The 14,293-nt window shown below is 41.0% G+C and overlaps 2 protein-coding genes across 3 annotated transcripts; both read right to left on the bottom strand.

Annotated features, from left to right (window-relative positions):
- Nucleotides 1–550: 550 nt before the first annotated feature.
- Nucleotides 551–11,287, bottom strand: LOC311489789 (dipeptidyl peptidase 9-like). 2 transcript variants are annotated; one of them, XM_084547057.1, is made up of 21 exons: nucleotides 10,887–11,287; nucleotides 9,443–9,533; nucleotides 9,093–9,331; nucleotides 8,762–8,874; nucleotides 8,407–8,580; nucleotides 7,776–7,944; nucleotides 7,436–7,546; nucleotides 7,217–7,345; nucleotides 7,067–7,128; nucleotides 6,872–6,972; nucleotides 6,505–6,682; nucleotides 6,261–6,420; nucleotides 6,049–6,128; nucleotides 5,310–5,462; nucleotides 4,689–4,824; nucleotides 3,661–3,806; nucleotides 3,275–3,421; nucleotides 3,028–3,180; nucleotides 2,499–2,641; nucleotides 1,889–2,000; nucleotides 551–1,679 (listed from the first exon to the last, which is right to left on the bottom strand). In XM_084547057.1, the coding sequence occupies exons 2-21, from the start codon at nucleotides 9,496–9,498 to the stop codon at nucleotides 1,587–1,589; spliced, it is 2,655 nt and encodes an 884-aa protein (XP_084403183.1). In that variant the 5' UTR covers nucleotides 9,499–9,533; nucleotides 10,887–11,287; the 3' UTR covers nucleotides 551–1,586. The 2 variants fall into 2 exon arrangements, with proteins under 2 accessions (XP_084403183.1, XP_084403182.1); XM_084547056.1 differs by having other exon boundaries at nucleotides 7,776–7,947; nucleotides 10,887–11,286.
- Nucleotides 11,288–11,516: 229 nt separating this feature from the next.
- Nucleotides 11,517–13,913, bottom strand: rps15 (ribosomal protein S15). Its single transcript, XM_084546117.1, is given in 5 exon segments — nucleotides 11,517–11,675; nucleotides 12,582–12,816; nucleotides 13,264–13,349; nucleotides 13,756–13,842; nucleotides 13,845–13,913. Coding segments are annotated over 5 exon segments (576 nt in total). The 5' UTR covers nucleotides 13,899–13,913; the 3' UTR covers nucleotides 11,517–11,561.
- Between the last annotated feature and the right edge of the window lie 380 nt (nucleotides 13,914–14,293).

Below are 14,293 nucleotides of genomic sequence, written 5' to 3' on the forward strand. Positions count from 1 at the left end.
GCCTTGTATCAAACATAGCTTTATGAACAGCTAAGCTAGCTTGTCTCTAGCTTTTGACTTGACAGTAATAAAAGCACAGGTGTAATACTGATGGTTGCCTTTGTGCATGCTGGTTCAGTGTCATGGCTTCCTGGGCTAGCCTTATGAAGCTGTCAACATTAATATAGTGTGATTTACCTGCAATGACAAAGAGCTCTCTCCATTCTCATTTAACTCTCTGTAAGTCAGCACATTTACCCAAATGTTGTCATATTGCCTCATATCTAGCACTGACATTGCCTTGTTTGTGAAGAGTGACTTTAAATGAGGGCAGCCTGGTACTTGTGGTGTTATCAGATCAGGGTGAGGAATCACTCTCCTTGTTTATCAAAAGGGTTACCGTGGCAACCGTGCTCCTCACAAAGGAAGGATAGAAAGGCAGCTTCACTTATCTGGATAGCTTCAATGTACAATGTAATGTACTTCAGGTGCAGCTGTGATGTGAAGAACACGCGAGAGCCGGTGGGTATAAACAGAGGCGTTGGGAGTAAGAAGACTGCAGCAAAAGAAAGCCTGTGATTGATTCATACATTTATTCATTATCATGTACAAATTGTATTTCGGTGGTACAAAGCTGTTGTAAGACTCCAGTGCTCACCCTCCGGTTGTCTTTATTGCAGTAAAAAAAGGAAATACCAGCATGATCAAGAGTCAAGAGGTACTTTGGCAAATATAAATTATGTGTTAAGAAGGCAAGCAGACATCTCGAGCAATGTGATGTGAGGGAAGAAAACGGCACAGAAATATCAATGAGCGGCCTCCGTTGACGCTCATTAAAAAAAAAAAAAAAAAAATCCATAAAAATATCTGATTTTAAACAACACACACTTAAAACAAGTGGACAGAGGAAGAGCCTTGATTTTCTTCCTTTTTTCATCGTTACACTAACTGCGAGGTGCAGACTCACAGTATGCATGGATATTGCGATTCTATATCTTTATGAGTGTCTGTGTTTTTGTATGAAATAATCTGTATTTTACATATGTACGTATAGTGTGTGAGTTCATGTCTGCACATATGTGTATAGATTCCATTTCCTATCCATGAACTGTAACCCCATTCCTACCACTGACTTAAGTGAATGAGACAGGGAGGGGCGAAGGGGAGAACAACACGATAACATTTGGCAAAAACCATCATGGCTGTAGAGATGAGGACGCGGGTGAGCGATGAGTCAATGTGACACGACCTGCAAATATTTCTCCATATGTCCTTGTCTTTGTTCAGCTTTCAGGGTGAGACACCAAATCTCTGTGCTCGTAAACCATACCCCAGACTGTACACGGGGAGGGAGGGCATAGAGGAGACAGAGCAACGGGCGAGTGAGTAACAGAACAAGACAGAAAGAGCAAAAGAGGGAATATAGTGAAGTGAGATGACTAGTCCACAGGAGAGAGTGGCCCTGTGGCTGATGTGTTTCTTGATGACAGGGTGAACGGTTGGCGACGGGTTGGGGTGGGGAGGTCACAGAATAAAGATGGGCGGACAACTGGAGGAGTAAAGGAGGAAAACTAGACGTCGCTTCTCCCCTGTTGTCTCATTTAAATTCAGAGGTATTGTTGTAGAAAGTGCAGCAGCATTATCTCGTAGTGCTCTCCAGATTCAGGGCAGCGAATACTGTGCCGCTCATTAGGGTAAACCTGAAAAATAGAAACAGAGTGCTCTAGATGTTTATTTTTTGATATATTACTCAAATTCTGCATGGTGTCAAGTTATTTAACAGCCTTAAACTTTACAAAGTCTAAGCCAATACAAAAGTCTGAAAATTAAGACAGGAATTAGTAAATTCCTTTTTTTGGAGTGTAGATTTATGCTCTTAAAATATAAGAAACAAGCCTCTGACACTAACCTGAAGCTGGTAAGGCTTCCCAGCACGGATTATCTGTGACACTAGGAAGTTGGTGTGGAAAAAGTGCACGTTCTCATCTAGAAATCCATGAAGAATAAGCAAACGGTTGGGCCTGGAACAACAAGGGTTACATGGTTAAAGTTCTTAAAATATGACAGGCAATAATAATGCATGCAAGGCATCTCTTGAAAGAACATGTGCTGCTCAACATTAGTAATGGGTCTTAACTGTCCAAAAGGAATTAATAGAAAAGTTTAAATAGTTCAGCTGCTAGGCGTCAACACCCAAGAGCATTGCTCCAACACGCTGCTTGTCAGCTTAATCTCACCTGTCACTTCAACACTTAATAATATTACGTCTGTATGAAAGATGTCTTCTAACAGCTTTTAAAAGCTGCGTTGTTTTTAAATTGATGACAGAAAGACAAAAAAATATATAACATATGACAGCAGGACAATAAAATACAAGTAACAGGTAAAATGCTCAACTTGTCTTTGGTGCATTCAAGTCCAATAAAAACAATCAAGCACAAAACATCTCTGGAGTTACACGAGCATGACTACAAGACAATTCAACCCTCAAACAAACAAAAGTGTGTGTTTGTACAGACTCGCTAGGCAGCTTGTCCACGTGCAGTGCCACAGATCCTTCCTCGTAGCCCTGCTGGTTGTTCTCAGGCACGTCCATGTAGCGCTCTGTGTAGCCTGTGTCGTAGGCCATCCACACAGTCACCGGGGCACCTGCAATAGCCAACTGACGGGGAAGATGTAAATAAAATACATTAGTTTCCCCACAGTATATTGTTACTGTGATTGTTTTAAGTCTAAGTTGGACGTACAAGGTTCAACTTTAAAATTTCCCCTGCACAGGGATGAACATATCTGCAGACATCACTGACTAAAGACTAATGGCTGAACTGTTGACTAACACAGACACCATGTGGACATAAGTGGCAACTGCAACACAAATTCAGTTTTTTGAACAAGCATATAACCAAATAATTCTCCCTTTTTGGCGCATTAAATGGTGATAAAAACAACTGCTTTCTTGTTTCTGGCTTAAGGAGACAGCAGAGAAAGCCTGCTCGAGTGTGGCTTAACGGTAATAAATAAGGCTGAAGGACAAAAAAGCCTCCTAACCTTGAAGACGTTGGGCCGCTGGATGAGGCCCATGAGGGAGAGGAAACCACCATAGGACCAGCCATGGATAGCGACACGGCTCAGGTCCACAAAGTTAAACTTCTCCGCCACATACTGCAGCCCCTCCACCTGGTCTTCAATCTCCACCTGACCCTGGTGAGGCAAAGAGACGGCGATAAAAACTGGCACTTGCACAACGTGTAACCATATATTTCATTCTCGTTTTATTCTTTCACTCTTTCTTTACCATTTTGTTTTTCAGAGCTCCTTCAAATTCAAGGCCCCTCTGACAGGAACCCCTCCCGTCGATGACGACCACAGCATAGCCCAGAGAAGCCAGGGTGTTCAGACGGAGGTACTTCATCCCCTTGAAGGAGTTGTTGACCAGCTGCACCTAAATACACAGACACACCAAATGTTTCCCAAAAGGCTTTTTCTTTTACAGTTATATGAGTTCAAAGCAACATTGCTGGACACAAAGGGACAATCTGAGTAGATTTCAGTCTCTCAGATTGATGGTCAATGGTGAAAGTCTGCACTTACAGTATATAGGCTTTTCTACCTTAGTGGCACTCAAAGAGCTACGATATGGTAACGTCATAGACTGAAGCAGTATGGAGTACAGCTACAAACCTGTGGGCCTCCGTACACAAAGAGAACCGTTGGGTGTTTCCTGCCAGGCTGCATGCTGTGAGGCTTGTATACCATGCCATACAGACGGAAGCCTGAGTTCCCTGGAAAGTCAAAAATCTCAGGTGGATTGTAATCTCCTGGGCAACCTGGAAGAAAGACATGTGGTGACTGGTTAAATACAAGTCAAAACCACCGGAGGTTGAGGGTCAAATCAAGTAGAGTTTGACCTTAAAAATATCTGAAAAACCTTTGGATAAACCACTCACAAAGATACAGAATAAATAGCACCATATTTGTACATGGCTGACATCATGACCAGTAAGTCATTGGAAGCTGCTGCACTGGGATGTCACTTTGACACCGCCTTTGACTCTGACTCACCCGCCAAAGCAGAAATACTCGTAAATGCAGCCGGTTCTTTTATTTAATCACAAGCGACAACAATCACCTCACACAAAGCGCCCAAGATGACGTACATGCCTGAGCACCACATTATCTGATTGCTGTCCAAGATGTCTGGAGGACGCCACTGTAGATCAAAATGCCTGTCCTTGCTCTAATCAAAACCAGACTGCAACCTTCCCCTCCAGACTCCACTCAGCTCTATTGATTGTGTGAAGATATTGAAAATAAAAGCACAGACAGGTGGACAACCTTCACACATGCCTTGTGTGATGTTTGAAAAATGGATAGCTATTTTCATCCTTTTGTTCTTGTTAGGAACTTGATAAGCCGTCTGATTTTGTAAGAAATTAGTAGGACAGCAAGTATGTCATGGGGTTGAGATTCTTCTCTGTTGATATCAACGCTCAGAAAAACTGAGGATACTGAATTCAAGCTTGTCAGTTATTCTCAAGTGTTGCATTATTAATTTTGAAACAAAAGTTATTCTTTAAAGAGCAACTTTTCCTATCATCTTTAATATCCTAGTGCAGCTGGTGTGTCTTCTGCCACTTTTATTAATTTGATTTTAAGGAGTCACGGCAAGAGGAGATGTGCTTTGGTATCTATGTTTTATCTATATTCACCTGGTGATTCCATCATGCTGGCCCAGAACTCCGGTACCACACGTAATGGGTCGCTTTCTGAGCTGGTCAGTTTGTAGACGTGAACACAGGGGGGTGTGCTCACGTTACTGTAGTGGCTGACAAAAAAGTCAAAGTTCTGCAGAGTGAGAGAAAAAAGATTAGGTGCCAAAACTTATTAATAGAAAGAAAATAGATATGGTAAACACATAGTGTAAGAAAAATTAAGAAAATGTGTGGAAGGGATCTAGCTTACGAAGTCCAACATGAGATATTGTAAATTTGATTTGATCTATTTCATAAAGTTTTTAATGTGCCTTAATGAAAACAGTTGTTTCTGTCTTGCAGTTGTTGTTTTAGCAAGACAGAAACAATTGTTTTCATTTCTTTCAATTGTAGGTGAGTTAACATTTCAAATTTTAAATATACCACTGATAAAGATATTTAATCAAGAGCAGTTTTTGAACAATGCGGTTTACAGTGGCTATTTCTTTACTCTGGACTAGTCAGCAAGGGAATACTGTATGTGTTAAAGTAAGCAACCTTGAGACAACATTGAAAATATGGTTAGATAAACAGATGTACTGATGGGACGTGCACGGAGAAATGATAAGATGGTTATACCTGACTAACAGAGCAGCTGTGAGAGAAGCCAGGTTTGGTTAGTCTGACCACATCTCCAGGCGACTCATAGCTGACCACGTAGAGGTGGTGCTCCAGAGGAGTGTCTCTAGTGCCCTGGAAGTACACCAGCTTTGTTGCCTCATTCACCCAGATCTAACGAAAAACAGAAAAATCAAAAGAATGACGGTCAAGGCATGACTGTGAGAAATAGTTGCATCAACAGCCAACATCTAAAATGACTTCTCTAATATCAAATCACGGCCAAGCTTTAGTTTTTGTGCTGAATCCTGTAGTCTCTAAAAACATCAAGAAATTTGTTGACGATGACGTTTTGTACTATTTTGGCTAACTATGGTTAACTTTAACAGCTTTAACAGTGTTTGTATCCATACTGCGTGATCAATGTGAACCTATTTCGGGATATTTATGATTTAGTTTTACGACACTGCAACGGTCGGTTGCAGTTGGCTGAGGTACAAGCATAACACAACCTTTCCTGGAACAAGTGTTTGCCGACATCAATCAGCTGTATACTTCAGTGACTGGATCTGATGTAGATGTAAACGCCTTCAATTACAGCTGAGAGTCAGGGCTTTATAGTCATTATTGAATTTTAAAACCAGCATGCTGTAGTCAATACATCGAAACTCCTCAAATACTTTCATACTGCCCTGTAAACAACTGTGTATATTTTAAATGTGATATTTTATGTATTCAGCACTAAGAAACTTTGTCTAACCTTGGAACCATGTCTTGCCAGCACTTCCCATTCTCCACTGGTCAATGTAATCTCCTCCTTGATTGCACATTTGAAGTCCCCTGAGAAAAAACATAACTGAATCAACATGCTATTTGACATTCATAAAAACTCAGCTATAAACCCATAAAACGAGTGGGATAAAATAATATTTGCTATAAGATCATACTTAATTACATTTCCTGGTCTCTTACCCTCTACGTGTTGGTAGTCATCTGTCCAACGGTAGCAGCCCACTTGTAAGAGGGATGTGATTTTATACAGATGACTGAAACCCGTTTTTGACTCATTTACCCAAATGAAAGTAAACTCATCTTCTGTTGTTTGAATAAAAGGATAAAAAATGTCATGAACCTGTGGAAAGAAAAAAGACATCAATTAGAAGTGTGCTTGAAAGGCAGCCAATGTAAACAAAGACTTGTCTCGAAAGAGATTTACATTTATCCAGACATCTGTGGTCTCTTCATAGATTATGTACGGCTGAGCGTTGCTGGGCACGGCCTCCAGACTCTCCTGCCTCAGAGCTGGGTCATCTGTCACAGGGATGAAGAGGGCCGGAGGCAGCAGAACCAGCTGTAGTTTCCTCTGACTGCGGTCCAACAGCACTGCCCAGCCACTAGAAGGACACAAAAGATTGCTTTAAAATGGAAAACAAAAAAAACTAACAAAGATATCATTAACCTCCACAGTAATTTCTGTAAAAAATAAAATAAAATAAAAAATAAGGAAAATTGTGTGTGTTAATCCATCCCAAACTAATTGATATCAGAATCCACAGAACCAAAGTTTGGACTGAAACACTCACTATTTGCCGTCACTTGTCCATCCTACTCTTGCAATGTACTCTGTCCCAGGAAACAAGGAGGTGAAGGGGACAGCCAGCTCTTTATCTTGTGTGCTCACAATCTACAAGTACACACACACGCACACTATTAAACACCAAATGACTGTGCTGAAGAGTAAAAAAAAAAATGACTAGAGAAGGTAGTGAAAGACTTACTCTTCCTTGATGGTCCGTCTTGATCTCTGCCAGTTTTAGGGTAGCCTGTGGATTTTTGCTACCTGTATAGAAAACAAGAGCAAACTATAAATGTTGGAAATAAAACATTTCCCTACACCAGATCCGGTGTGTGTGAAAGGCTACTCTGACCTGTACGAGGATATCTGTAAGCGTCTGCTTTCCGCTCCTCCAGCGCCGGAGATGGAACATGAATAATTTCCACTTCCGTCTCATCCACCTCTTCATACAGAAGGTACACCGTTTTACCTCCACTGGGGTCTGACGGGACAAAATTATTAATTTGCTGAAAGTGTAATGTGTGGGCACTAGTTTGAGTACATTAACAATAGTAAGTAGCATAATGCTGACCTTCTACTGCTGAGGGACTCCACCAGTATCCAGTGAAACGGTCAAACTCCTCCTGGATGACAAATGTTGCTACACCTGCAGACTTAGGGTCCTCCTTAACATTATCTACACCTGAAAGAAAAGAATCAGTAAAAAGAAGCTTACATCCATGTAACAGTACATTTATAGCCCTACATACATACACATAAACTGATACTGTAATATCAAAAGACTGAATGTGGAATCTCAATGTTGTAATATGAAATGAGAAATCAAGAAGGAGAAAGTGAAGTGATGTATAACAAGACGTTTTCTATATTGCCGTCTCAAATGACTGAAATGAAATATAGAGTCTTCTGACCTTTATGACAGTACGTGAGTCTCCTTTCCTCGCCTGTCTTAATGTTGGCTATCCACAGGTCGTTGTTGTTGATGAAGGCTATGAAGTCAGGGTCTCCGGGGCAGATCTTTGGGTCCATCCGGGTCCCTGAGCACTGGGTCTTTATTTCCACAGGCTTTACAGGTGCAGACTGCTAAAACCAACATGAACAATATTAGTCAAAGGCAAACTGAAAAGTGACACTGAAGTTTGTTAGGTTACACAACAAATATCCATCATGGCCAGATATGTTTACTTTTAAGTGATTTGCTTGATTTAAAAAATTGGCCATTTAGTTATCATTTAGTTTCATTTACCCAGAGTTTTTCTTGTTAACCTATCAATACCAACAACTACCTACCAAAAAGGAGCTGAAAATCTAATTATTTTCAACAGTGAAACGACAGATTCAGTGAGAATTCAGAGAAAGAGCTCTCACTATCAGATGCCTCTTGATATCCTTCTTCCACTAATATGGATGCAGAGTGTTTATAGAGTATTTACATTTAACTTGCTAGATTAAATAATATTTATTAATATTTAATTAATACATTTAATTAAAACATTAATTAAAACATTCCAACAACTAGAAAAATAACAGTGGTGTACTCACAATGAAGCCATTGTTCCCTCCGTCTTGACAGTAGAAGAGGCTGTTGCTGGCCTGGAAGAGGAACAGGCCTGTCTGGGAATGGTAGTCATAAGAAGTGATACCAAATGCTCCCAAACGTTTACGCTCTCTGAGCAACTCCTCCTCGCGGGAGTAGGCCCCTTGGTGCGGCGTAGCCTTAGAGAAACAAAAAGGAAATTTTATGTAGGAAATTAGGATTCACTGAAGAGATGTTTTTTTAAAAGATTTGCTGTATATATTTTATGATTACTGTAAAAAACAGATTCTGACCCAATCCCCCAAATCATTGCGTGTGTGGTGGTTGCACTGGACAAACAGGAAGAGAAGAGGAATTCACCTGGAAGTGATCCAGCATCTGTTTCCATGACAACACTAAAAGGGCCTCTTTGCGTATCTTCTTGGGAATCTCTGAGTAGAGTAACGAGTTCTCTCTGCTTCCGTAAGGCATTCCTGGAAAGAAAGGCAACAGATGCAGCTCCAGAAAAAAAAACAGCAAACAGAAATCCCTGTGATAACTGCAAAAGGAGAAGTTTAACACAGCGACTGTGTTAACGTCATGAGGCAATCATATTCTGCTGCCTAGAGCAAGTCGAGTGAAAGGAATATGTAGAAAACAAAAATCATGGGCCTGTGTGTGTGATTACACAATCACACTTCAATCAGCTTACCGAGGTAGTACAACCGGTGGGAGTGGGGCCCATTGTCATCCTTCTTCTGCACAAACTGGAAGTCATGGGGGGCCTTGTTGGCGATCATGCCCGAGTACTTCCTGCTACAGTGGATAATATCACGGAGGCCCTCCCAAGAGTGTTTCTCCACAAAGAACTGCGATGGCACATCCTCCATCTCCACCACCTCTGTGCTGTCCGAAAGGCCGTCCACAGCCGTCATGCTCACAGTCACACAGCTGGATAGGGACATCAAGAACTGGTAAGTGGTGGAATGTGCATTCTTTTAATGGAATTGGCTACCATACTATTCATGCATCTCCCTGACCATCATAACATGAAGACTGTACCTTTTCCAGATACCCTCTTTATTGTCACAAAGTTTGACCTTCTTGACTCTATGCATTCACCGGTCAACACGCCTGACTCCAATCCTGTAACCTAGGAACAAAGTACATTAATAAAATCATTTTAAATTCATAATTTTTGGATTGGTGGGTTATAAAGTCTTGGAAATGGGGGCAGCAAATCCTCATAGACACAGCTAGATATGGACAACGGATTGACAGCACCAGCCCTGTCTTATAAGACATTAGTGGCTGTGGAAAGAACGGTTTCACATTTTTTTCTGTCACATCAATTCTTAGACAACAACACAAACATTCAGAAGAGACATCAAAGAGAGAGGAGAACAACACTGGCAAATTGTTAAGATTTTTTAGGATAATGACACAGAAACATGGAGCCATGTATTTTAAGAGTACAGGCCTAAGCGGTGATAAAAGATTACAATTCCCTTTAAACTTCTTTGGCAGCACACACACAGCTGATGTATTTACTTGTCCTGCAGGTGACTTACAGGATTCAGGGAATACCCCACATTCCTTTCTTTATAATCTGTGCTGAGGATGGGATTAGTGTGACGCAAGTAGCTGTGGGAAAACTCATATACAGCTGGTCTGGTGATGTTGTGAGGCACCTTAGAGCTCACCACAAACACCATCATACACCTTAGCATAGGTCACCATTCCTTAAGAGTCACTTCGACAATTACCAGTACCCTGGTTTATATGACATCCTTTTCCAGCTGGAATGCTGTGTATGAGGAATTATGAATGTAGTTTAGCCAAAACGTCTGACCTTTTATGGGTGTGTTTTTATGTGTAAGAGGAGGTGTATCTGTAATATTAGTACTGGCTGCCTTCTACTAAAAAGTACATTACATTTAACTTTAACTTAACCTGGGCTCTGCCTTTATTAAACGTGTTCAAATTGGACAGAGCTGCGGTTCTAGCAATAAAAAATAAAAATAAAAAACACATCTGGACGGTCACTAGGTTTTGGCAAGATAATTTTAAGAGTGGGGGATAAATCGAGTGAAATAGCAAAACACCGGTACCACTGACGTTAACGGTAAACGTAAGCTAGCCTACAAAAGATCTTTGTTCTCGGGTAGGAACTCCTCAGTCACACCGGGGAAAAACACCGGTAAATTCATTAGGGTTAGCCTATTAACCAAACCGACCTTATTTACATTTGACAGCGATTGAAGAAAGCAGGCGCAGTTGGAAAATGGCAACTATCAGACGATATCTGTTTTAAAAAATCTTGCTCTGCTACGTTTTGACATGACAGCTCCCCTCTGTCATTTTCGCTCTGAAGCTAACTCGCTAGCTACAGGGAACCTAGCAGTAGGCTAGGAAGCCGTTAGCTAGCGGTAGCTGGTTTTCTGTAAAAACAGACTAGCAGCCTAGCGTCACTAAGAAACAAGCTAAAATCAGGGAAAATACTTACCAATCTGGCCACTGTTGCTCCAACCAGGCTGTAATCTTTATTAGCTTGGCGTCAATAAACAGATTTTGCGACTGTTAAAGGTTGTATCCATGGCCCAGAATGGCCACACACAAAATGTAGCTGGATTTCAGATAGGGAGGAGACGGAACCTAAGTCCCGACGGTATGCACGCCGGAACCTTTTCAGAGCTGCACTGCTGCTGTGGCGTCAGCGACAGATCTGATGTCAGCGCTTATTTTAAACATTGCCCTTATTAAACCATTTCATATCACATCTGTATATTGTTTGACAAGTCAGGTTTCGGTAGAGCAAAGAAAAGCAGAAGACCGTTACCATGGGATACCAATAATTCGTCCAAATTTCAGATTTGTAGGCCAGATCTGAAATCGATTCAGTGCTTTCAAGTCAAACCAGTATTATAATCAATATTTTGATGAACATGTGGATCATACATATGCTCTTTACATAGGAATTTAGTCATAGTTCAGTAATTCAATTCTATATTTTTAACATTACGTTCCTTCTTTACTAAACACCATTGAATCAACGCCACATAACAGGTTTGTGTCCATGTGATCCCTTTAAACAAGCATTTCATTTTGTTATGAAAAAGACAGCAAGACAGTCAAGTTGTGTGGAGCACCCAGTTTTTTTATTTATACAAATACAGCCATTCTACTTCAGAGGGATGAAACGAGAAGAGTGTGTGGCTCCAATACCAGGGCGACCGTGCTTGACTGGTTTGTAGGTGATGGAGAACTCTCCCAAGTAGTGACCACACATCTCGGGCTGTGGAGAAGACAAATAGCATTCTGTTAGTAACCAGTAGCACGCTCTAATCCACAGAGCATGAGATGCATGGAGTACAGGCCACAATTCTCTTTATTGATCTGTTGAAAATGGAAAACATTAAACTGTAAGAGGCAGATGGTAGCAATTTTGAGATATGGTCCATTTAATTTGTTTATTTTAGGGAGGACTGCATGGTGTAAATCTAAAACTACAAGAGTTTAGTGTTAGTCCACTTTGGAAATGCTTCTGAAGCATCCTGCATCCATGATGGCTTTAGTATTACTGCTGGGCAGTTTTATCGAATGTTTTTAGTACTGTGGTGGTGAAGGTGATGTTTAAGACTGTTGTACATGAGAGAATTATATTGTTTCCTTATTTCAACCAAGTGGATGGCATCACTGGATTATATGAATGTGGAAATGTGCAACGCAACACAAACACACTAATGAAACTAGATGTCAGTTGACGTTAATATTTGCCCACCTGTTTGGATTCCATTAAGAGGTACTTAGAGATCTGTGCTTCAGTGGATTTGTATCTTAGTATGAATTACAACTGTATTGATAGACTTATACAATGTTTATCATAAACAGCCATGTTTCTATACTGAAATGACTGTTAGCTACAAAACGAAAAACATTCGGCCCTGATGAGCAGAACATGTCATGATTTCACATTAACAGAATGACATCAGATCACGTGAGTGAAAACCAAACCATCTTAATGGTCTATATATTACTGAAAGTACTGTAGCATAACATCATTAGTGTAAAGCATGTCAGACATGCTTCCTGGAAACAAAATTATATCACAACCACTTCAACTTAATCAGAGAGTGTGAACCTAGAAAGTTTGTGTTTCCAGTTCATACATATCTGACCACCAGGCTAAAAAGCACCTCACCTTGATTTCAACCTGGTTGAAAGTCTTGCCGTTGTACACTCCAACCATGGACCCGACCATCTCAGGCAGGATGACCATGTCTCTCAGGTGGGTCTTCACCACCTCTGGTTTCTCCATGGGGGGAGCCTCCTTCTTTGCCTTGCGCAGGCGCTTCAGGAGGGACTGCTGCTTACGGCGCAGGCCACGGTTCAGCCTCCTCCTCTGGCGGGCGCAGTACAGCTGCATCAGCTGCTCACTACAGAGGAACGACAGAAAGGACAGTGACGTCAATACAGTCTGTGGCCATCACAAAAGTAAAGAAATACTGGTTGGGCCCAAAAAAAATAAAAAAAATAACTCTTCACATGCAGCCACACCCTGACAGTGAAAAGATTTAGTGGAGTACAAACAGGTTACATGACAATGCCATGTTTCCCATTACTTTAAGAGCAAAACATCTGGCCCCAGCAGTGCCAGTGTAAATGCAGTCTCCTGCAAGCATCCGCCTTGTACAAGTTAACTGAGTTCACTTATAAAACCCAATACGTTATGTTATAAAAGTTTGAGGACCTCAATTCCACATTTTAGTCGTAAGGAAAAAAGGACTGTCAAAACACTTTCTCAGTATTAACACTTTTATTTGTAGCTCCACTGGGGCGAAATACAGGCCCAACCACTAATCCTCAGCAGTGTTGTCACTCACTAGGACATGTCCAGAAGCTGGTCCAGGTCCACACCTCTGTAGGTGAACTTCCTGAAGGTACGCTTCTTCTTGATCTCGGTATCCGCCTGGAAAAGACGCGCATTGCCTTTGGTTAATATGTAGCTTCAACAGCTAACATTTACATTAAAGCAAATATGTTTAAACCACAACTGCGCAAAATGTCACTATTACGCACCGACATAGTCAGTTTATGGTTTCTCTACAACAACCACAGTATTGGTACAAAGACATGTTATATTTAGTTCGAATCTGAAGCATTCAACCACCGGTTTAGCTTAGCCACGGCTATGGCTAATACGGAGCACATAAACATAGCTTTATCTGTAATCCTGAATAGCCATTTTTCACTGAAAGGTTACAGGACATGTGTAACTGTCTGGTGATATAGTCGTCTGTCCAAATCTGCAACTTTAGAGCTCCGATGCACGTAGATTGAGATTCAACTAGCTTCGTGATCGGGCGAACACCTACCATCTTGCCTGATGTTCCGGGGAAAAGAACGGCCAGAAGTCTCGTTTGGCCTGATATCGCGCGATTTAAGTCAAACATCCGGTGGTGTTATTTATCCATCCGGCGTTGGTACCCTCTGTGAACGGCAGGTGGAGCCGTTTCATATCAACTCCATAGCGGTTTTACCGACGTGTCCTGATTTCATTTTTAGTTCGTTTTACCAAAGATTTCGCAGTTTAAGATCTGCATATCCGGAATATAGACAGTAACTGAACAAAAAACGACATTCAACTGTATTATTAGCGTATGACGAAAAAAATTATAACTGGACAATGCAACACAGCCGTGGAAAGTAAAGATAAAGAATTTTGAGGGACTTGTATTTTCTAGTTGATGTAACTTCACCACCCCTATTAACCCTTATAAACCTATTAGACGGTTTAATTAAAAAAAAAAAAAAAAAAAATATATATATATATAATAAAAATAGCTTCCTCATTCCTATTCCGTCATATATTCCCACTTTAAGTCCTCATTTATCTTGTGACCCTTTGACTCT

This window comes from Chelon labrosus, assembly GCF_963514085.1.
Source record: "Chelon labrosus genome assembly, chromosome: 6".
NCBI lineage: Eukaryota > Metazoa > Chordata > Actinopteri > Mugiliformes > Mugilidae > Chelon > Chelon labrosus.

Excerpts from the sequence above, each read along its gene's own strand:
- LOC311489789 (XM_084547056.1), bottom strand. The coding sequence starts at position 9,498 with ATGCATAGAGTCAAGAAGGTCAAACTTTGTGACAATAAAGAGGGTATC. Across the intron at positions 7,346-7,435 it reads GAGTCCCTCAGCAGTAGAAG|ACCCCAGTGGAGGTAAAACG; the intron begins GTCAGCATTATG and ends TTGTCCCGTCAG. Across the intron at positions 2,001-2,498 it reads GTGGACAAGCTGCCTAGCGA|GCCCAACCGTTTGCTTATTC; the intron begins GTCTGTACAAAC and ends TTGTTGTTCCAG.